The 23,481-nt window shown below is 43.8% G+C and overlaps 1 protein-coding gene across 1 annotated transcript in view; it reads left to right on the top strand.

Moving 5' to 3' along the window:
• Positions 1-11,387: 11,387 nt before the first annotated feature.
• The window catches only part of PKHD1 (PKHD1 ciliary IPT domain containing fibrocystin/polyductin), a 271,462-nt gene continuing 259,368 nt past the window's right edge, over positions 11,388-23,481 (top strand). Inside the window, exons 1-7 of the mRNA XM_074820252.1 lie at positions 11,388-11,523; positions 14,382-14,553; positions 15,668-15,745; positions 17,115-17,259; positions 18,225-18,324; positions 21,486-21,543; positions 22,978-23,056. Coding sequence (XP_074676353.1) covers positions 14,502-14,553; positions 15,668-15,745; positions 17,115-17,259; positions 18,225-18,324; positions 21,486-21,543; positions 22,978-23,056 — 512 coding nt within the window. The 5' untranslated portion in view covers positions 11,388-11,523; positions 14,382-14,501. The remainder of the gene's footprint in view (positions 11,524-14,381; positions 14,554-15,667; positions 15,746-17,114; positions 17,260-18,224; positions 18,325-21,485; positions 21,544-22,977; positions 23,057-23,481) is intronic.

Raw genomic sequence — 23,481 nt, 5'->3', positions numbered from 1 at the left:
GTCCCACTGAGCTTTCTCTTGCACAGGAGGGGACAGCAGCATCCCCGCTGCCAGTGGCTGGATAAGGAGATTGGGGAGGGGTCTCAGCCTCATCCCGTCTGAGTTGATGATAGACATCTAAAACCTGGATCTCCTGGCAATTTAGTATGGTAGTTCTGGTATTCCTGGCCGATACCAATAGGGTAATTCTGCTTTGCCACTTTGTTTTCTTTACCATTGTCACCCTGTAATACCTACCATCGCTTTATAGCTTGGCTGGTTGGAGGAAAGCAACCAACAGTGGTTGTTTTTTCATGAGCAGTGAAAAATTTGTTTTTTTTCCATCCTGGTTTTCACTAGAAACTGTTATTCTTCAGAATCCCTTCATTGAAGGTCCTTAAAGTGTGAGGTTAATATAGATCCCATTTATTTTGCACAGTATTCTGTAGCTTTACTGACCTAAGTAGCACATGCTCCAGATACCCCTTTGTAACTGGGTGCTGCAGTGCACCAAAAACCATTGACTTTTCTCATTTTCATCATTGGTGTAAAGTCCTTGCTAGAGTGAGGTAGAGGGAAATTCTATTCAGCCACATAAGATTAATTTTTCTGGGTTTGCTTCAATGGTGGAGATTGATTATTGTCTCTGTACGTTCCCTGGAGGGATGCTAAGAGGATGGAGGGGAACAGATCATCTGCCCTTCTGGCTGTGCCTTCATTCACACTGCCTGGGTAGAAGTGGCTAGGAACAAGGAAAGTTGTGGTGCCTCACACCTGCTTGCATATTTGCGGGGGTGGAAAAGAGCAGATGTCCAGAGCTGCCAATTCTGGGAGTCCTGCAGGAATGCAGGGCCTGTGACAGCTGATTGAGCTGGAGAGGGTTTGGGTGGGGGAGCATGCCTGCATGCTGCCTGGGAGAGTAGGTGATGGGGAAGGGAGGTGGAAAGTTGGCACAGACTCCAGAATGAAAAAGGCTGTTTAAAACTGGAATGCTTATGTCCTGGATGCAGAAAGTAAGTCCTCTGCCCTTGGGAGACACCCAGTCTTAGAGTCTCTGCTTGATTTTGAGTGTACTTTCTGGGTTAATTGATGGGAATTGCTGACCTCTTTAGATGGCCTGATACAGCGACTGCCAACAGGTATCATCAGTCCAATTCCAGCAATCAGAGCTGCAACTCCAACAGTTCCTTGCACAATTACTAAGAGACAACAAGCATGGGAGGAGACAGTAATCTGCAGAAAAAGGCCAAGAAGTAGCCTGGTTTGTACCCAATATTCAAAGAATGTCTTAACAAAGTCTCCTGGACGTGTTTGGGTTGGAGGCATCTGAGTAAGGCTCCACTGAATGCAGAGCCCCCAACTCCTCACAGCAATGCCAGTAACTCATGTAGCAAGTGCTGCCCTGATTCCTGTATTAGGGGTTCCCCAGTCTAAGGGATCTGGAGTTATTCCTTGTTTCGTCAGGTTGATACTCCATCATGATGCCTTTTGGCCCACTTAGTTCTTGTGAAATCAAGGTTCAAACATATGAAGACTACAATGAGCTATGCAAACAGCGTAGCGTTGTCCAGCTGTGGGCACAGATGTGGTAAAGGAACATGACAAAATTCATAATAATGTAGAACATAACGAGGATGTTACCTGCTTTTGGTGTTGGACTAATGAGAGGAAAATTGCTAATGAGACATTTATTGACTTCACAGACTCATTGTCTGAGAATTCAAGATGTCACTAATCTCATGCTATTTCTGCTGCTATCCTTATTGCTAGATAAGCCCTGAAGACCTTAAGTGAATTACCCAGAGTCCCCTGTAAATCTGGGACCGATCTACCTGGCCTCCAGGTAGATCCACCTTTTAGGACACCCAGTCTGAATTAGTGGAATTACCACTTTAGGTCTCCAGATACTTTTTGAACACTAGGAAAGAGAAGAGAGATTGCTGAGACCACCCAGTAGTAAAAGTGGGTCAGGTAAGACTGCTGGGAACGCAACAGTCTTCATTTCTTTGCTCGTCTTACCTGATGAAGGTCAGGAGCACCAGGGAGGCTGCCCTGATGCATGGCCAAGGGCTCATTGCTGCATCAGGACTGCTCTTTCTAGCCATTGCTCAAGCTAGAAAGACACCGTTCCACTGACCTGCTGAGTTGGACAGCTTGTGACTATCTTAATTTATTAATATTAGAATAGAAACAGTGATTTCTTGATGACTTCTCCTCTGTACAGGGATGTCTTTCTATGCCAGACAACTCCATCTGCCTTCAAGGCAAGAAAAAGGATCCTGGAGGAGCATTGTTGAGTTCTGGCATGTTTTTAGATGGAATAAAAGCAGTAATGCCTCAGTGTAGTGTTTTGATCTCATCCCACTGGTGTTTTTACAACTAAGCACATTAAGGAGGATCTCATCAAGGCCCAATTCTGTGTCAGGCTTTTGGAAAACAGCCTGCAGACCGCCAGGCACACACGTGGGTTGCATCAGCCTGTGCATCTTTGTCTTTCTGAAGTTAGGGTGTGAAATTTACTGCCCTTGACTGCCAGAGGATGGAAAAATCTACCCTGCAAGTTCCAGGTAATTTCAGGGCTTCATCCAGTAGTCAAGAGAAGAGTTCACCTCATCCTTTTCTCCCTTCCCCATCTTTGCATCTACGAAGAGCAAGTGGCCAGGGTTCCTCTGGAGACCCTTGGGGCCACAGATCCCGAACCCAAAACCCCAACCCAGTGTCCCTTGGGGTAGGCAGTTAGCAGATTAACACTGTGTGGTGAGAACTCATCTTGAGATCTAATTAAGATCTAATTTATGGGCTCGGGGTTTAAATGGGGGTAACACCAAACTTTGTGCAGCTTAAATAAATAGAGTCCCCACCATCAGGCCAGTGATTTGGAGCCCTCGCAGATGCCCTTTGTTGTACCTCCACCCGGGAACTGGATGCATCGTCCCTGGCCCCCAGCTGTTGCCCTTGAGGTTTACACAGCTGCCGCGGGGAGTGGGGGAGCGAGGGGTGGGGGGCACAGCCTTGCAAGCGCCTTAGTCCCACAGCGGGGTCAGAGGTGGACACGTTTGGGCTAAAAGAGGAACAGGTGGGTAAAGGGCTGACAGCGGGAACACTGGCACTTTTATTTTTAATGGCCCTCCCCCTATACACGCATGTATAGTGCTGGAAAACGCATGACATGACTGTCTGAAATGCATCTGACTGGACTGAATGAGCCACCCCCCCTAAAAATAAGGGGATCGACTTGCTTTTGGGGGTTGAATATTCATTCAATTTGCATTTTAATCCACACAAAACTTCTAAATTAAAGCATTAACTCGTTCACTTAAGCGAGCAGGCTGTGATCAAGGCTTCCTTCTTCAGTCCACCTGTGTGTTTTTGTCCTCTCTTTTTCTATTTTTTTTTTGCTCTGTTGTTGGGTCAATGGGTCTGTGCAGTAACAGGCACAAGGATATCTTGATTAGAGTTGTGTGAATAATCAGTTATTCAGATCTATGACAGCACTGAAAAGCTGAGGGAAATAATCTTGCTGTGGTTTAACAGAAGTGTTTTTTTTTTTTAAAGACTGGGTAAGAAATGGTTTCTTGCTGGTTTCAGGAAGTTTATGAAGACCCTGTGAACATAAGGAGAAAACCAGAAGGAAACGTGAAAGAAGTTGTTTTGAGTGGGAAAACAAATTAGGAATCATAGCACTGATAATAGCAGGTGTGCTGGGCAATGACCAACCCATCAGGGGGTCAGAACTGAACCCTGAAACATTACGGACACCTTTATTTAAGAGAAAAGCAATATGCTGTTACCACATCTGTCCCATAGCTGTACTTGTGCCAACAGTCAAGGCATTTTTTTCTTTAGTGTCCCATCCACATAGGCATGTCCCAGTCTGGTGGGACTGAATTTTTCCCTCTGCTTTCAGGGACCTGAATTTCTGCTTTCAGGGACTTGCATTTCTGCGTGATGATGGTTATGGGAATGGCCAAGCTGATACATAAGCAGAGCTTGTTGTGTGGGCAAGCACCTGAAATACTTGAGAAAAAGGCTTTGCTCTTGCTGAGTGGAGTGTAAAACTGTTCGCTCACAGTGTAGCTGCTGTTGTTGAGCTAATGTGGGGGGCACTGTGGTTTCCAGTAACTAAAGATAGCTGAGAGCAGTGGAGATACTGCCCCTACCTGCTCGTATTAGAGCAGCCAATTAGTGTGTCCCTAAAAATCAAGGTTGATCAAACCTATGGTGAAGCCTATTCTTTGACCTAGGCAATACAGAGCAGAATTAAGGTTATTTAGGTACCTGTACTGCTTTCTCATAGTCTAACAAGTTTGTTGTTCATCCATGTGACTTCCATGAGTTTGTGATGTTTATTCCTGAGAGAAGGACAATATCCCCGAGAAGTGTCTCACTGACCGTCACGCAAACATGAGTCCACCTTAGTAGGGGTCCATCCTGGAGTATGTTGTGTTTGACATTGGATTAATAGATTTAGGACTGAGAGAAAGCCTTAATGCTCCGCTCAAACTCACTGTGTGATGACAGGCTGTGGAACTTCACACAAGGTGAAAGAATGAGACCAAATCCCAGCCCAAAGATCTGATGACAGAAAAAGATCTCATTTTCTTTTAAGTGACTGGCTTTACACATTTTCCTGCACAATTGGGATCATTGGGTTTTTTTTTTCTTCCCCTTTTTTTTTTTTTTCTAAAATCTGGGCTGTGGCACATCTTACATAGAAGCCAATTTGTGCAAATAATTAAAAAAAAAGTGTCACTTGATTCCAGCCCTGAGGAATACAGTGGCAAGCCATCCCCTCGCCTGGAGGTGAAGCAAAGCCCGGGAGCTGCCTGCTGCAGGCTCTTTTCTTTCATGTGACTAATACACACAAATCCCCAGTCCCGGGGGACTCAGGGATCACTGACAGCAGTGGCAGTCTGGGAGAAAGGGGTGAAGGGAGCGAAACTGTGCTCTCCTTTCATTCACCAGGGTCAGCTGTCCCACCTGTTCCCCCTGCTTAGACATGGGTAGCAGGGATGGAGGGGATGGGGCAGTGGCAGCCTTTAAAATGAAAACTCATTGAACAGAAGGAATTTCATATTAAAATATGAAAAAATGGGCGTTAGCCCTGCCACAAGGGTAGGGATGGGCAGAAGAAAAAACACTGCTGGACACAGCGAAGGGGTTGGTATTTGCCTGAATCACTCCTCTGAGAACTGGGGACCAGGCCAAGAGCAAGTTTCCTAATGAAAGACTAATGATGGATGAAGCTCAGTAGGTGCAGGGTTGCAGTTTGATTCAGAAACCCAATCCTCTACCAGCTGTTTATTTAAGCAAATGCCATGGCTTCAGTCTGCAGCAGTGCCTGCCTAGACTTCCCTGGGAGATTTCTTCCATCAAAGTGACCCTTCTTGATTTTAATGGGCAATGCTGCCTCTGGGGTCTGCAGTCCAACCTGTGCAGTTCTCTTGTGGGGATGTTATTACAGAGTTTGCAGAGTCTGTAGTATGAATGTTTTCCCACAGCCATGTGGGATTGTATTTCTTTGCCCCTATTTAGATCGAAAGCTTTTTTAGGCTAGACACTATCTGGTATTGTGTGGTTATAGAACACGCAACACAATGGAGCTGTAGGCTTTCTTGGATACTATTGTTAGCATGATAAAAAGCCTGGTAACACAGAGACTGAAGGAGTGATGGTCCCTCACACTGAAACAGAGCTCTGCTTGATGGGAAGCGTGAATGAGATGGTGTCTATGAGCAGCCCGGCAGAGGAAATCTCTGCGAAGACCTCAACACCAGGTCGTTTTTTCACAGTACAGATGCAGCTAGTGCTTTATTCGAAGTTGCATTTTTTTCCCTTCCGGCTGTTTTTTATTTATTTGAGGATTTCTATACCATGATGGGTCTGGGAGCCAGCCTTGACCTTTGTTTTCTCTGACCATCCCAAGCGCTTCGCAGGTCCCACAAGAGCAGGGGAGCATCCGCTACATGCCGGCAAGAAGACCAAAGTTGCAGCAGGCAAATCCCCTGCAAGGTGCTGGTTTTTCCTTACCCAGTTGCCCCTTGCATCCCCAGGCTCCAGCATTGCCACAGGCAGGCGGCTGGGTGACTCGCATCCCCTCCGACCACAGGGGACGTGAGCCGAAACACACTCAACCTTGAAAACAAAGAAGCCTCAAACCTGTCATTAAAGCAGCTGCACTGGCAATAAATTTAATATTTAAAGAAGTCCATCGCCTGTTTAAAATGCAGTGAGAGTAGCTATGGGAACAACTTCAACAGAGTTTTATCATGCTGAAAAGTGACCCTGTAAAGACATGCAGAAAGTCTCCTGGAAGCACTAACATTTTTCCTTTCAAAGGAAAGAGTTGAACCTGCTGTAAATCAGCAAGTCAGGCAGCTCACTTACAGGCTGAAAATGTAAGTAGAAGTAGTGGTAATAAAAGGTTTTAACAACTGAAAAAGTTAATAATATGAATGTTAAGATTTTCAGGAAACAAAACGCTTTTTTTAGTGCAAAGGAGCAGGAATAAAGGGAAATTTGAAGGTATTGGTACTGCCCAATAAGTACAAAGGATTCTTTTTACTTTTTCACTTCTTAGTTGACTTTCAATCCCCTTTTGTAAAATTTTTATTATGTTCCCTAGATCAGCTCACGCAGTATTCATGCTAATATTCTTTGCCTTTACCATGTAAATCATGACAGGCAAGGGAGCAGCTCAGCTGGGGAGATTATGGCCTGGTGCCTAAAACACCGCAGTTAGAGATAAGGAGGTCTGAGTGCCTTTCCTGACCTACCATGGGCTCTTTCTCCTCCTGATTTGAGAAATATTCATGAACTAGCTGTATTGGTTTTCTCATACTCAGATTTCTGCGCTAAGGTGTTTAATGAGGAATTGAATGTGGCAAAACCAGACACCGCTTCTGAAATCCCTCTGCTCATCCCTGGCTGACTATTCTTCTTGCCTTACCTGTGAGCATCAAGACATAAGTGATTCATGACTTAAGTACACTGAAAGTCAGAAGGAAAGATGGGTTTTTTTCTGCGTGTTATTTTACAATACAAGGTACACCTAAAATCTCAAGCCATCTTATCTCAGCCCTACTCCTGTGGCTAGGACCGTGATGGAAAGGACATGGTTCTCACTATGGTGGGTAACTCAGCCCGTTCCAACAAACCCAGGACTGAACACAGTGGCTTGGCGAGGACAGAGATTTAAGGCTGTGGTGCTGGTCTCGTTTGAAGGATGCTCAGGGCTGTAGAAAGTGGGGAGGCAGTAGGTACAGTCCATCGTGCATGGCGGGACTTGATAGCAGTGAGAGGTATTTACCTGGTCTATGGGGACCATTGGATCCTGATGACAGCTAAAGAAACCCAACCCGTGTGAGCCCCTCCTTTCAGGATGGCTGATAGATGCCAGATCCCTGCTTAGCATTACAGCGCTGTGTCAATTCACCTTCCCATGGGTAGCTTCACCCAGCTGGATGCTGAGGGCCAGAAGGAGGAAGGCTGAGAAATTATATCAGAGCAGGGTTTCCAAATCCCCTGAGGTTCTCTTGGAAATCCCAGCTCAGCACCCTGCCTGCTGGTGTCTAACAAGCCTCTCAAAAAAAAAAAAAAAAAAGACATCAAACTCCAGGATTTATTATTAATCAGTCCAGCTTCTTAACACCTTATCTTGTGACCTTGGTTGCTAGGAAGTTTGTGTCAATACACAAGATGAAGTATTAATAGAAAGAAAGAGCAGCTGTAAGAGCTCTGCACAGAACAGCATGGCCAATGCAGGGGCTGCCCTTGCAGGACACGCTAGCCTGTAAAGTCTTCCACGCTACATGTCTACTAGCAAGCCAACTTTGTAGGGCCTCTTTCCTGCTTCTGCAGCCATGTCCATGCTATTAAACTCAAAAACATCCTCAAAAACTTGGTCACTGATCAGGAGCAAGCACTGGCCATGCTGACTCCTGAACCATGGCTAGGAATTGTTTGAGCTAACGTAAGCTGGTCTGGGTCAAAACCATGCAGGGGATCATGTTTGCAATTTGTTATCAATGGAGATACAATGCCCAAGCCCTTGGTTCTTTTATTTCATTCACAGATGTATCCACAAAGTTTGACACACAGGTTGGCCTGTGGGCAGTGCTGAAATCCTCTTCAGAGACTTTCCAAGTATTTGCAGAAGTCCTGATTTGATTTTGGCAGGAGGCTGATGGTATGAGTGGATAACCCATCTCTTGGGCACACATGGTTTGAAGATTGCTTGGGGAGATGACAAATATGATAGGTAAGGGCTGGAAGAGGACACTTAACTACTGACAACGCCACGCTGGAAAGCACAGAGTTTTCTCCAAGACACACATCTGGACTGAGTCCCTAAGTTCAAGCAGTTTCATGTTGTTTTTCCCCACTGTGTGTCCAGCATGGCACACCTTGCGCTGGAGGAGAACCTGCTTATCAACGGCCATGTCCAAGAGAAACATGATGTTGCTGTTCCAAACATGAGCCCCATTAGACTTGTTTCCTTGGGGGTGTTTTATGCTCTATTTACAGGTGTGGGTGTGGTAATTGTGAGTGCAGGCAGCATTCCCACAGTGTTCCCTCACAATGATGTTTGACTTTGGTCAGGAGCAGGCAGGAAAGGCTGGTGCCCTCGACTTGGGGTGGTGCATGCACCAGTAGAGCTGGGAGGGAGGAGGGGAGCTTCCGAGCAGTTGCAGACAAAATTGCTAAACCTCACCTTATCCCAGATTATCCTCCCCTCAGCTGTTCAGCTGGGAGATGCCATGTGGTGTTCAACAACTGCCACGTTCCTCTCGCGAGGTGGCTGCCGTGCGACAGCTTGGGCGAGCGTGAGGGGAGCCCTTGCTTGGCTCCTGCAAAACTCCTCCATCCCAGAAATGCTACAAGTCCTGGGGAAGCTTAGTGTTTCCCATGCTGCTACCCTTTGAAAGGACCTGCCCTGAAAAAGGCCTCACGGGCAGTGCACTGCCACCCTCATTTTACACGCACACGTCTTGAAGATGAAGCTGTTTGGACAAAATCATGCATTAGTGAGTGAAAGGACTGGGAATAGGTCCAACATCTCCTTTTCCTCTGCTTTGCCTGCTTGATCGTGGCCTTTCCCTCCAGCACAGAGGGTTAACAGAAAGTGGTCCTGGATCTGTATCAGACAGAGCAGTGAGAGCTTGGCCAGTCTTCAGTTGTTTCAAGTGGTAGAGAAGCCTTCAACGGCTCCATACTTCCACCTAGTGATGAAGAGCTACTGCTCACACCTCCTGCTTTTCTCTGTGTCCTTTATGGTTGCAACGCAGGAAAGTTTCTCAGATTCTTGATGCTGAGCCTGTCTGTAAGGCTGTTTCTACTCATACAGCTAAAATCTGAAACCTCCAAATGAATAACTGCAGACGAAGGAAATCAGATGGCCTGGGATGATATTTTTGAACAGAACTTTCCTTCAGCAGGAAAAAAATTGCTTGTACACATGTACAAACATGCACTTATTCATCTGCTTTTCTCTTTGGTGGGTAATCATACCTAAACATGGTCATCAGCTAGTAGAGGGAGAGTATTTACACTTCATATAACAAGACTCTTGTGTGACTCAACCATTCCTCTCCTGATCTGAGTTATAGGCTTGTGTTTCTGGTTATTAAGGACAATGGTCTTCACCAGCTTCTCTCCTTCTTTTCGCATTTCAACTTGTCCAAAGGGTTGGTTCCCTATGCAATGTCTTACCTAATCTGCAACTTTTTGCAAAGAATAAACTCCTTGTCCCAGTCAAATCCTTTTGGATCTGCATGCCTAGAACATTTTGTTGAGAATTTTCTACATAAAGCACTTCCTTAGGATTAGATCATAAAATGTTATACAGAATGACAGATGCTCACTGTGATCTAGAGTGTTTGAGTGAGCAGAAATGTCAGGACTCTGAAGGCAGCAATAAAACTTAATAGCCCTGATCAGCCTCACCTGGGACCCCCAACCACACCCTGCTCATGGGTCAGGAGCCCTATTTAACCTGTTTGGGCCAGTAGTCCCTCCCTGAGTTATGTTGTAGGAGTACTGGTCTTCAGTCCCATCTTTAGTCCTGCCTTCTAGCTAGATCATGGGCCTATGTTGTAGTTGAGCATCCAGCCCTGTCTCCTCTTACTCCTGAGTGGGCTCCCCCTGGACCTGGTCCATCTCCTCATTTAGAGTTGTCAGTGGACCCTGTTACCAGCACCTGGCTCTGTCTGCTGTGTTCAAGTTATCTTTGAACTGTCTTTCCTTGGGCAATACTTTTTTGTTTTTTTGAGAATTCCTTTAAGTCTGCTCTTCCTTCTGACCATGTTTCAAGTGTAATTCCAGCTCATAAGTAAACTGAGTGTAGACTAGTGAGCAGGATAGGGTTAACCTTCATTGGGTTCCTGTAATCATTTGCTATATGTAGCTGAGACACTGAGGCTTAACCTAAGAATGAACCAAACAAAATTGGTTCCACTGCTGGGCAGAGCTCCAGAACTTCCATGAAGGTTGATAGCCCATGACTTTGTGCCACTGTGTCTCTGAATTGAGATTGAGGAAGAACAAGCAAGCCTGTTTCACCTCCCTTTGGGGCTGAGGTAAAAGCACGTATACATGCTGCTGCTGTTTGACTGGGGCATGGTAACTCATTAAACTGTAGTTATGCTGTGGTGTCTGAGAGCTTCCTCTGAATTTCAGTGGAAACTTCCATGAAGGCATCCATACCAGTGCAGGGCCTCAGTAACAAATCCTGTTTCTGGTGGCTTCATCAAAAACCATCTGGGCTTCAGATAGATGGGTGCAGAGGTGAGAATAGGGGTGATGTTCACATAGCTGTTCAGCATCCTATATACGCTGAGGTGGGTCTTCCCTACAGCTGGTGAAGGCACATGGCTCTCCATGGGGTAAATGATAGCACTGTGTAAGGCCACTGCACTCTTTTCCACCACTGACTGTATAAAGACCTGCAGGGGTATAGGTACTTGAGATGTGGTAGGGGGCTGAACACCCTTTGGGCAGAGTTCCTGCCAAATGCAGACACTCTTGGGAATGCCATGGAAAAATTGAATTAAGAGTATGTAAGGAAAACTTGACTTCCACTTGCTGTGAAAGTCACTCCTAGATTGGATATTAACATATTAAGAAACCATTCCATTGGTTTTTCTGCCATGTTGTGGGAGAAAAAGAACATAAAATGGATTCATTGTCTTCCTGTTGGAGGATCTAGTCATATACCAGTGGAAGAACAATCCCAGGTTATTCTCTTACAGTCATTAAAGACTTGGAACAAAACAGTTAATAACAACAAGTTGCTTAGGTTAATAATTAAGCGTGCCCAATGGACAACTCTGAGCTGTCTGTGACAGGCATTGAGACTTTTAAAAAACTAGTCTAGTGGGTTTTAGCACACTGTGACTCTGTTACCCACACAGGGACTGAACTGAGTGCCGAACACAACCTCAGACTGAAGTAGACCTGGCATCAAAGGGGTGGGGCAGTTATGCTGGTGCCAGAGCTTCTGCACTTTGCTCATCAGAGGAATGGAAGAACAAAAAATTGAATAAGGTAAGTAATACCAGAAAAAGTCCTAATAAGAATAAGAAAAGTAAATCTAAGTGATCCTTTATACACCTGCTTTGAAATGCAAGGTTCACATGCATCAGGGTTCTAGACTCTGACCCCTATAAACTGCAGTTATATTAAAATGTGTAAGAAATATAGGGAGAGTAGTCACAGTAGGTCTTGTGGTACAATAAACAATAGAAACTTAGAACTTGGCTTTATGGGGACAGTGTGTTTGACATAGTTATGGGGTAACTAAAGCTTCTGCCCAACTCTCACCTCTAAGAATGTCACTCTTCTGTTACATCTTTTCTAGGGTGCTAACCCACACTTCTTCCACCGTACAGCCCTGTGTATCTCTGTCTTCTGTATCCCAGCAGCTCTGAGGAAGTTTTTTGTTTGAGAATTCATGACCATGATGTCTATATACTATTTGGATGATCCTAAAATCATGTTTATGGTAATAGCAACAGGGAAGGAAGCATGTGAAAATCAGTTTTGTTATAAGGTTTGCCATTCCTAGAGAACCAATCAGCAGACTTCGTTCTTGAACACTCGCTATGGATGCATTGCATTCCACTTTAATTTTGCAAAAATAGTCCCCACTCCTAAGGGAGGCAGAGGTGCTTTAGAGGCTGCACAGTATCTCCGTTAGTGTCTGTGTTAGACCAGAAGACGCATCATCTGGAGATGAGAAGACTTGCTTCCAAAGTGACTTGTTTCACATCACAGAACTGTCTCAGTGAACAGATGTCAATCCTTCTGGATAAATTCAAAGATATGCACCAGATAACACCCCAGCCATTAATGGATGTTCCGTCCATGGGATTAGGGTAGAGCTAGTGCTGTGTGTAACACCCCTGAATGCTTGCAGTGGGATGTTCGGTCTTCAGAGCTGGTGGCTTTGCTCTATGGATCTGCTGCTATTGGGTTGTGCAACAAAGGTGGATGTGGCTTTATTCTGGATTTTGACCTCTTCTGCCATTATCACCAAATGCTTTGCTGACCAGTTCTGAGCAGTTATTTCTGTTCTCCATTCATTCCCTCCCTTTCCCATGAGGTCAGTATATTCCTATCAAAAATAACCCAATTACTAGATCAGTATTGGGTGTCCCTAAGTGCTTGGAGAATGCTTCTTCTCCAACCTTTCACCAGCTGCCTTGAAACTCCTTACTGCATTATCTGGTAAAGGTCTGACAGAAAGAAACAGGACCAGAGAAGTAAGTTCCCTTTCCTTCCCTGTCCTCTTAAGTAACAAATGTGTGGTGCCCCAACAATATCCAGCACCCTTGGACACAAGTTGACTACATCTTCTAATCAGTGTTCAAGAGCACTTTGTGTCTATAGACCACAGATCATTTCTCTGCATGTGTCAGTCCTTTTAAAAATGACTTAAAGCATCAGGTATTCCGAACCACTGTAGCACTAGCCAACAAAGAACCAGCCTTTTTTTTTTTTTTTCTTTTCTTTGAGTAGTGTTGTTTTCTTTAATGTAGCTGTTAATCAACTTAATTGGCTTCATTTTGATGGGTCTTATGGACATTTACAGGAGCCAGCAAAGCAGACAGTGCTATGGACAGTTGTTAAGGTTTTTTTCAGGTGACCTGACAGGCACACACCAACATGCAAGAGGGCTTGAGTTCGGTGCAGTGTATATAATGAATGAAGGAAGAATATATAAGCTCTTGGTACCATCGTCCTGGGGCAGAACTAGGCCTTAACAGAGTTGAGGTCTGTTCTTGTCTTTTTTTCAATAACAGACTGGTGGAGCAGGAATGTGAAAAGCTGTCTGCCTTTGCATCTTTTATCTCTTCTGCATGCAGAACATGAATTCTCCCTTTAAGAATTACTGATTATACAGTGTCTCTTACAGTGATTGTGAATTTTGCCCTTTAGGTCCTACCATAACAACAATCCGAAATCCTAAATTAGCTTCTTGCCATATGATTTTTATATTTGGGGCTTTTGTGGTCCGAGTTGAGTTTTAACAACCAATATATGTTCTGGGGAAGGGGAAGAGTCCCCCATGAAAAACAGGTGTTCCAGTATCTGTGCTCACTGGTGAGAATTTGAGGTTCTTGCTCATTTAAAAATGTGGCTAAATTAATTGACCCATGGTTATGTCCATACTAGTACAAAGCTCAGGGTGAAGGCAGTAGAAGTTGATGGTCTATATTTTTAAATGTTGTAACAGTTCCTGGCATGAACTTTATGAAAGGAATGTGTGATCTGTCTGGCTATGATAGCAAGTAAGACCAAGGAACTTTCTAGTCTACAAGGACTCAAATGTTTATTTTCTTAAATTATTGGAACAGTTGTTCTTAGATCACAGCTGTTGTGATTAACTCTACCAGTGCTCTTCCAAACAATTTCTAGGCACACCTGAGGAGCCAGCATGGGCCATTCCCAGTTTGGGTCTAGCTGTGTAAGGCTAGAGAGATTAATAGCATAGTCAGGACCTGCCATTTGGCTTTGGAGCTGGCGAATGACCATGGCGTGATTTAGTTTAATGTAATAAATGCAACAATTTCACACAAAGCAGCACAGAGCTAGGAGAGTTTAACACCATAGGCTCTAAATCCTGTAACTGCTTTCACCAATTCACCTGTGCCTAAAGATTAATCAGAGTCAGTCTCCTGAAGCACGGCCCCGGTGGGAGAAAGCTCGTCCTGAGCTTGGCTGGAAAGTGGTCTGCTCAGAGGGACATATGTTCTATATAGGTCTGTTGAGTGGGAGGAGAAAGAGTATGGCTTGCAATATATTGCTCCTTTATACTGTGTGAGAGGTGAAGCAGTGTTTTCTCTGTGATTCCATGTTGCAGTCTGCCTTGTCTGCTATAACACAGACCATTTCTCCCACAGATTTGCAGTGTGAAGAAAGAATACAGATGGGGGCTGTTTTAATGTTACACGGAAGGTCTGAAGGCTCCAAGCCATGATCCTGGAGCCAGACTCTTGTGAAATCCCCATCTAAAGCTCAAGATGAACCCTTGGAGATCATCCTCTCTGAGTGCTGAGCTTCTATTCTTTGCAGGTGGGTGACAGAGAGGTGTTGACTCCAACCACACTTGTCACACAACACCAGCAAAGTCCAGTGCCAGTGGGTTGGATTCAGATTGACTGAGACGTGGAGAAGCATCTCTCAAAGGTGTTGAATATTATGGGATATTGACTGCAGCATACTGGACATTGTCCACCCTTATCAGTGGTTTTCATGGCATTATTTCCATAGCCAGTGGAGATTTCTGGATTCATTGTTAATTTTCCCTGTTCTACCTGGGTTCATCTCACGCTTGTTGTTTTTCATTCACTTGATGATAGTCCTATCACTGCATGTTGATATTAAGGGTTCATAATGCAAGCATGTCCAATATTTGGGTGGTCAATACTGGTGTTCAGTGAGATTGCATTCATGTGCAGCTAATAAATTGGAAATCTCCTGAAATGCTAAACAGGAAACTGGATATCACTGTAAAAGGACCTCTGGAAAATGCAGATCATTGGCTACAAAAAAAAAAAAAATACACATCAGCTACAAAAAAAAGAAGTCAGCCAGTGGTTCATCTCTATTAGCTTCTGAGGATGAGGGTCCCCAAAATAAATCCTAAATTACCTTAATAATTTGATGCCTTCATGAAAGGCATTGTATAGCAAGCTACAGGTGACTTAATTTCGTGAAGCAAGATTTCCTTTCCAGGCCTGTTTCTTTCCTAAGGACTTTGTTAAGAAAGAGCTGGACAGGCTGTCTTGGAGCCAGAAGAGGATATATTTTGTGGGCAACCCTAAGTTTGGGAAAGTGCACAGAAGTCATCAAACACATTTCTTTGAGAGCTGGAGGAATAAACATGAGGTTTATTGTCTTTATTTTAATTCTTGAGGAGGACAGAAGGCTCGGACTGTATCTTGGTTCACCAAGTCCTGGAGGCATCAAACCCCACCTGAGGGGAAGCGGGACTATTACATAGGGGAGACAGCTGGGGAAAAAAGGATAAGCAATATGACTAATTTGGATGCCTAAGAAGGAGAAATGAGATGAAGGGTGGGATCACAGGAGGACAGCTCTCAGACTACTTATGTCCTGTCCTGAATGAGATCTTTTAGATGCTTGCATTATACTTCAACCTGATGTAGCTGGCTTGTTTTTGCAGTGACAGCCACAGGATTGCTCCTTAAGCCCCGAGAGGGCAGTGTTGCTGGAGGAACGTGGATTACTATTACCCTGGACGGTGAGTTTTGAACTCTTATAAAGCACATGTCAAAGTGACAGAGAATCAGCTCCACTGAGATTTGTGACAACCTCTAAGCAACAAATACCTTCCAGGGACCAGGAGGAAATGTGCAATTTAATGCAAATTGAGAAACCGCTGATGTCATTTAAAGTGAGCTTGTGGGCTGGGAACCACCTGTGAAGATTGTGAGCAAAGAGAAGGTTGGTTGTAAACCTTCTTCATTTGTAGCTGTGTTTGATTATGCTATGAAAGTTAAGCATGCTAGTTTATGTTCAGATAAAGCTTGACTTTCTGAAGATTAAAAGTCTTTGATCCTTTGGATGGCTCCTTCTAAAGAAATGGGCTAAGCAGATCCACCTTACAGCACAGGCCAACTTGAGGTCCTGTTGGCAAAACTATGCAAGACATCAGAAACTGCTAAGACCATGTCAAACTGAACTAATTTTGCAGGGGCTTTAAGTATCTATGGGCATGTTTTTTTTCCAGTGTAGATGGCTAAGGCAATTCAAACTCCCAATAACTGTCAATCTCTGCAATAGAATATATGTGGCAGAGATAAAATACTGTATTGGAGGCAAAAAACCCCATACAGTTGCATGGTGGGATGAACTTGATCTTAATATGCATACTGGGCTGGGCTGGAGTTAAATTTCTCCATAGTAGCTTGTATGGTGCTATGTTTTGCATTTGTGCTGAAATAAGTGTTGATAACACACAGATGTTTTAGTTCTGAGCCGTGCTTACACAGAGTCAAGGTCTCTTCTGCTCCTCACACCACCCCACCAGCGAGTGAATTGGAGGTGCACAAAAGGTTGGGAGGTGACACAGCTGGGACAGCTGACCCTAACTGGCCAAAGGGGTGTTCCATACCATATGGTGTCATGCTCAGCAATAAAACTAAGGGGGAAGTTGACGGGGTGGGGCTGCTGCTCAGGGACTAGCTGGGCATTGGTTGTTTGATGGTGACCAACTGTTTTCATTTGAATCACTTGTCTTTCTTGGGTTTTATTTTCCTCTCTGTTATTTTTTTTCTCTTTTCCTTACAAGTTGTTGTTGTATTTTTTTTTAATTATTAAACTGTTTTTATTTCAACCTATGATTTTCTCACTTTTACACTTCCGATTCTCTCCCCCATCCCATGAAGTGGGGAGTGAGTGAGCAGCTGTGTGGTGCTTTGTTGCCGGCTGGAGTTAAACCATGACAATATGAAATCACACAAACATGATTTTAAAAAGTCTGACTAAGGTCTCTAAGCATTGCTCCTAAAGAGAAGCTGGGTTGTACGCTCAAAAATGTTTGTCATGCGTGACTGAATGTGAGCGATCCTGTCCTCACAGAGCTCTTTTAATTGACTTTGATTACTTAGGCTCAACATCCCACCAGCTGGAAAGTGTCTCCTCAGCCAGTGCATCCCAGTTGGAGGTGTCCCTGGTGAATCCAGGCCTGCCCAGGCTGCCATGTGATGTCTCTCCTCTGTATTTTGACTTAGCCACTATAAGATGCAGAACAAGGTATGATCCATGACTATAGTGTGGGGAGACCTCGCCTTTTGTCTGTTAGGATCCTCAATTTCTTTCAGTGTCTGTACAGGCAGTTTGGGAGTTGGAGGATCTCCTGTGGCTGCTACTGTGGTTGCACCTGAGCACCTCCTAAGCTGTGTTGCATTTATTCTTGTTTCAACTTAATGAAGCACTAGGCTACTCAGCATGAGAGTCAGAGTGAGGCTTCTTGGAGAGGCTAGACTTAGATCTTCAAAGATTTGTAGACATCTAATTCTTAGATGCAAAACTCACAAGAAAATCCTGACAGGGATTTTACCAGCTTTTGGTGTCCTTTACCTGTCCAAGATCATGAGCAGCGCAGAAAACCAATATGGTTTCAAGCACCAGATGAGCAATCTAAGCTCCCTGTTTTCTATCCTGTCATAACTTTAAAGAAGGTTGTTTGGCTGGAAGACTAAGGGTGTCTCAGGAGGCTCTAAGAGTGACCCTAATGGGGCTCTTCCATCTCTTGCTGTTACGATTTGGCTGGGAGTTAATTCTGCTGAATGCTGTGTTGAGAAACTGTGTGCATTAAGGATGCAGCATTGATTTACAAATCTGGATCAAGATGCCCTGTAGATCCAGGCAGCCCTGGGTTATTTTAGTACTAATGAATAACAATTACTGTCTGAGCATGTCTAATGAGCATGTCTGTGTTTTGCATTAACGTACAATTTGGATAGAGTTCTGATGTAGTCCTATCACCTTCTACACTTAACTGTAATTTCTTGCTGTGTCTCCGCATCTCTTTTAAACTGTTCTACGGTTTGGGTTCATATGTGTGACGTTTAGGTTCACAGTGTAAATTTGCTTTGCCTGGTTGAAGTCTCAGTAGACCTGCTAAGAATGGAGACCATGTGAAGGACCTGGCATTTCCTAAAAAATAAACTCAATCTGTATAAAAATAATATAATATAACATATTTCTTCCACTAGGCCTTCACCCCAGGAGGGTTTGTACTATGTGGAGGTGATCTTTAAAGGACATGTGATTAACAACCTGACTAAGGTGGAGAAAGAAAACTATACTTTCAAGGTAACCACCAAGCAAGTATAGAAGTGATGTTAAAGAACTCAAGGTATTGGAAGGAGTCAAACTTCAGACATAGTATCACAGGAAATATGTTGAAATATAATCTTTAATGTACTGTACATCTGATTGCATGTCAGGACAAGAAGTTAGGATGCTCTTTCTGTTCCTTAAAAGTAGGTGCATCGAGGTACTCATCAGTTTGGCACTGGATAGACTAGGTGACCCAAGAGGTCCTTCTGAATCAAAAATCTGGATCCAAATTTACCTGTCCCTGCACTTAAGCCACACAGTCAGAAGACCCTATTGTGTCAGAGACCCTATGATGTCTTCTGGTGTTACCCTCCAAGTTGCAGGGTGGCAGCTAACAGTCTGCACTGAGACGTAACCATGGGCAAGAATACTCCCATGGGCAGAGCTGGTTCCAGGAAGGGACATCTCTTCAGCTCTAGGACAGCTCTCCACACCTGTGATGTGCAGGATTTGGAAAGCTCAAACTTCAGTTGTGACTTTATATCTGTTGCTCAGTTATTTTGAGAGCTTGCTACCCTGACCAGTATTTTCCCTTTGGCTCTCAGTATCAGAGCACATTGTCTCAGGAGGTTGTGGGGTGGTACGAGACCAGTTAATGACGACAGTGTCAATATCTCTTGCAGAGCAGAATCCTTAACCATGGCTGTGTGCTTCGGGATGAGGCCTGGTGTGTTTGGAAGTCATGTCCCACCTCTGTGCTAACTTTGAGTATCAAGCGAGAAAGCCCAGGCTTTTCAGTGAATTGCACATTAAAGCCGAAGAGTCACTGGGTGGTTCAGCTAGCTTAGAGAGCTGATGAAAAATCACCAGGGGATGCTGTTAATGAGGCACATTCCAAGCTAAATAAAACACAATGTGTCTCTTTGTTATGGGACTGGGACCTGGGAGCTATGTGTATTAAAAATTAATTTTGCCTCCACATTAGATTGAAAAAGCCTGCTGCAGGCAGCAACAAGTCTGAACAGCTCAGAAGACTTGTGTCAGCTAGTGGCCCTAGATTTCATGCTGGTTTTGGCTTCTTTCTGTGCATCATCTCCAGCCCAGGTTATGGTGTCACATTGTCTTTTCTTCTTAGATGTGGCCATCACTGAAGGGAGTTTGTGGCTACTCATTCATATTCAACATGACCATAAGGAGGAGGGAAGGAAAAGACTGAGCTTTGAAGTGAATGGGGTTCAAGGAAAGCTCAGAAAAAGCTCCAACATATGCAATGGTGTCTGATTTGATTCAGCAAATGAGTATTTTATGCTATTTGTTGGGCTGACAGCAGCATCTGTAAATGCAAGTGACGACAGGAGAGGGCTCAAAAAGAAGGTGGGGAAGATGAGTGTGTCCAAAAAAGGGCAACAAAGCTGGTGAAAGATCTACAGCTCAAGTCTTACCATGAGCAGCTGAGGGAACTGGGGTTTAGCCTGGCGAAAAGGAGGCTGAGGGGAGACCTCATTGCCCTCTACAACTCCCTGAAAGGAGGTTGTAGAGAGGTGGGGGTAGGTCTCCCAAGTAACAAGTGATAGGATGAGAGGAAATGGCCTCAAGTTGCACCAGGGGAGATTTAGACTGAATATTAGGAAAAATTTCTTCACTGAATGGGTTGTCAAATATTGGAACAGGCTGCCCAGGGAAGTGGTTGAGTCACCATCCCTGGAGGCATTTAAAAGCCATGTAGATGTGGCTCTTAGGGACATGGCTTAGTGGTGGGCTTGGCAGTGTGAGGTTAACGGTTGGACTCAATCTTTATAAGGTCTTTTCCAACCTAAACAATTCTATGAGTCTAAATAGCAGATTCCAAGTTATTTTATTTACTCATATACCTGTAGTCCAGGAGCCTACCTTCCCTTTTCATAACTCTTCTTGTGGTTTTCCCAAGATATCCTGCTCTTTCTCATTGCCTGTATGTTCCCACTCACACCAGACCACAGTGTCAGCTACATCAGCTTGTTCTAAGATGATATGCAGCTAACCCAGCACTGGATAATACCTAGGGAGACAACTCCTTAGCCACAGCAGAAATCTTTTAAACACTTCCAAAAGGTTTTCACTGCCTTTTTATTTCCTTTGGTCCTGGGATCCAGATGCTTGATTTGGGCACTCTTTAGTTGCTGAAGCTATCCATTTATTTGTCCTATTTGGTTTGCCATCTTCCAGGGAGGGACAGGGATATTTACAGAAAATATTAGTTCCATGTGATTTAATGGCATGTGCAGGACCATGTGTGCCTCTGGCCATTTGACGGATGAGTAGTTCTCCCACACACAATGGCATTTGAATAGGATTGGTGTCAACCTAACCACAAAAAATTTCTAGAGTAATTTTGGTTAAAAAAAAGTCTCACAGATTTGACTCAGCTGGAGAAAAGGGGCAAAAGGGCTGCTCTACCTGTTAAAAATACAGCCAAAACATGTGCTGGGTCAGGTATCTGTGTGTCTCACTTGGGAGGCTGATGATGACCTTCCTCTACTTGGAAAGGGTCCCTGTGTTTTCCCCATCTTCTGAGAGGCTTGCTTCAAAGCACAGTCTCTCTGATCCTTCTTTGACTCTGTTTAAGTCAAAAATACTACCCCATAGCAGATTTCCAGTATTTCCTTGCTTTTCCCCCAGAGGCCAAGGTGGGTGCTTTCCCAAAGATGCCTCTGATGTATTACACTGCATTAAGATGGACCAATATAAGCATTTTCTTTGTTATGCTGCTTTAGGATACCCAGAAAGCTTGCTAAAGGCTAGCTGAAGTATTTCACTTCTGTGATACAGAAATAGTTTTTAAGAGTATACTATTAGGAAGAAAAATGATGCCATAATGCAAGATAAAATGGAGGTCCTACCTTCAGATAAAGCATGGCTTAGAAATTTTGTGATACGTTAAACGGTATCTTCTGGAATTGACTCAAACCAGGGTGGTCAATTTGGGCACAAAAGGATGTAAAAATAGCAGTGAGCCATACTCTGAATGCAGAGAGTGCAGGAAGGGGTTATTTGTACTTATTCCCTTCTCAGAGCAGGACCGTAGTTCAAACATCAAATCTGAAGTGTGAATCTCTGAAATGCAGTTGCCAACTGTGTTCTGAGCAATGTGTAATCAGATCTTGTTGGACTGCTGCGCAAACGACTGCCATTTAACTACAAATTTCTCTTTGCAGTTCTCTGCTGCGCAGACACCTGTGGTTTACCAAATTAGTCCACCATCTGGCATCCCAGGTACGGGACCTTTCTTTAAGCTGGAGCCCACTTTAATATTTGATGTTCCATACTGTCTTTCTCCTTATGAGGGATTTGTCTTGCTGGGGATTAAGATGGGCACCTCCAGAACTTAATGTACAAGCACATGTTGAACAGGAAAATGGGTTTGCACAAGGGAAGAGAGTCTGCAGCACTGGCTGCAAGAGAAGTGGGTAACGCACAGTGACAAGGTTATTTGGTACTTAGCTTCTGCAGCCCAACTCTGCCTGAGTAGACAAATGCTGTTCAGTGGATGGATAGGTCTAATCAGTCCCAACTCTTGAGTCATCTGACCCTATTTAGTAATAGCTTTAAGAAGAATTAGCTATTAGGTGATGATAGGTTGGACTAGATGATCTTCAAGGTCTTTTCCAACCTTACTATTCTGTGATATTGTAATGCCATACATATCTTTTTGTTAATGGGGCTTTAGAGCAGACTTTAACGTTATGCGAGAAGACTGTCACTGGTTTTGGTCTGAACAGTTAACTGGTGTATGGAAGACTTTTCCCCCCTGTTTCTATTTGGTTTGTATTTGCAGGCTTCTTTAGAGAAAATTGAAATGCTGGTTTCCAAAGTTAAGATTAATCAAAATATTTTGGTCTCTCAAGGGTGCAGAGAGGTACCTGGATGATTAGAACACATAGATGTTCCTAAACCTAAGTCCATCCATCATTTCCAGTTCACCTCCAGATTCTCATGTCTTGCTTTAGGGTGTCTGTATGGAGTTTTCTATGTGTTAGCTGGATATCTGACCTCCCAGTGAAGTCAGTGAAGAACATGAGAGTAACACGAAGTGTCTAGGGCTATTTGAGATGTCCTGGAGCATGAAGAACCTGCATGGAGCTGGTAGATGAGACACAGAACCAGGAAAACTCATTCCCTTCTGGAGCCACAATGGGAGGATAGGGTGCCTTAAATTATTTAAGATGCCTTTGTGCAGGCAACTGAACCAAGCTGTCACCCAGTGTGGTCAACGGAGTGTTGGGAGTGATTCAGCTGGCCACATTTATGCTGAGGTCCTTCATTAGACCTTGACCCTCTCTAGTGGGTCAATAATGACCAATAATGTCATTTTGGTTACCTCATGAGGTTCTACAGTGGAATTTGGTTAGAATGTGGTGTTAACATAAGAGTTGAGCAAATTGTCATCTTAGTACAAATATTAGAGATCTGCCAAAAAATCAGGAATGGACTGTTTTGTGGCAAATAAAGATGTGTTTTGGGAAAAGTGAATTAAGTGCAAAGTCACCTTGAACTACGGTAGAAGCTGAGAGCAGCCATCAGTGCAACCACTTAGGCAAATCTTTGCAAAATTTGCAAAGACCAAGAATTCCTTTTGTTTGGCTCACAAAATCTGCAAATTCTCTGCTTTTAAAAGACTTCCTTCAATTTCCATTTCCTTTTAAACAGGAAATTTAATAGACATTTATGGGAAGACAATTGCTGGAAGATACGAGACCCTGGACTTCAATGTGGATTATATTGATGGGTAATTATATATAGGCTGCTATCTGACCCAGTCCCTGTAAATTGGCATTTCTTCCATCAGCCTTTGTGACAGCAATAAATTGCAACCAGTTGGCCCAGAATTGCCATTTACTTCCTTTGTGGTTTATTGCAGCTCATGAGTTGGGCTCCAGCAAACTTTGTTAATCTAATTGCAACTGGTCCATTAAGCTAGTTGGTTTGTTTACTGGCAGCACAGTCAATCACAGCTCAGTGTGAATTGTACTGTAATTGCGTCTGGTTGCTGTAGATTTTATTTTGGCTAGCAAATTAAAATTTAACTAATTAAAATAATGTCAGAATCTAAAAGTTAAATAAATTTTCCCTTCCATTTGCATTTTTAGAAAAACGATTAGTTTGAAGCAGATGCTCTGGTGAGTCAGAAGGAAAAAACAGAAGTATTTTGAG

The sequence above is a fragment of the Strix aluco genome, chromosome 3 (assembly GCF_031877795.1).
Source record: "Strix aluco isolate bStrAlu1 chromosome 3, bStrAlu1.hap1, whole genome shotgun sequence".
In the NCBI taxonomy this organism is placed as follows: Eukaryota; Metazoa; Chordata; class Aves; order Strigiformes; family Strigidae; genus Strix; species Strix aluco.
This window is presented reverse-complemented; position numbering and strand designations above follow the sequence as displayed.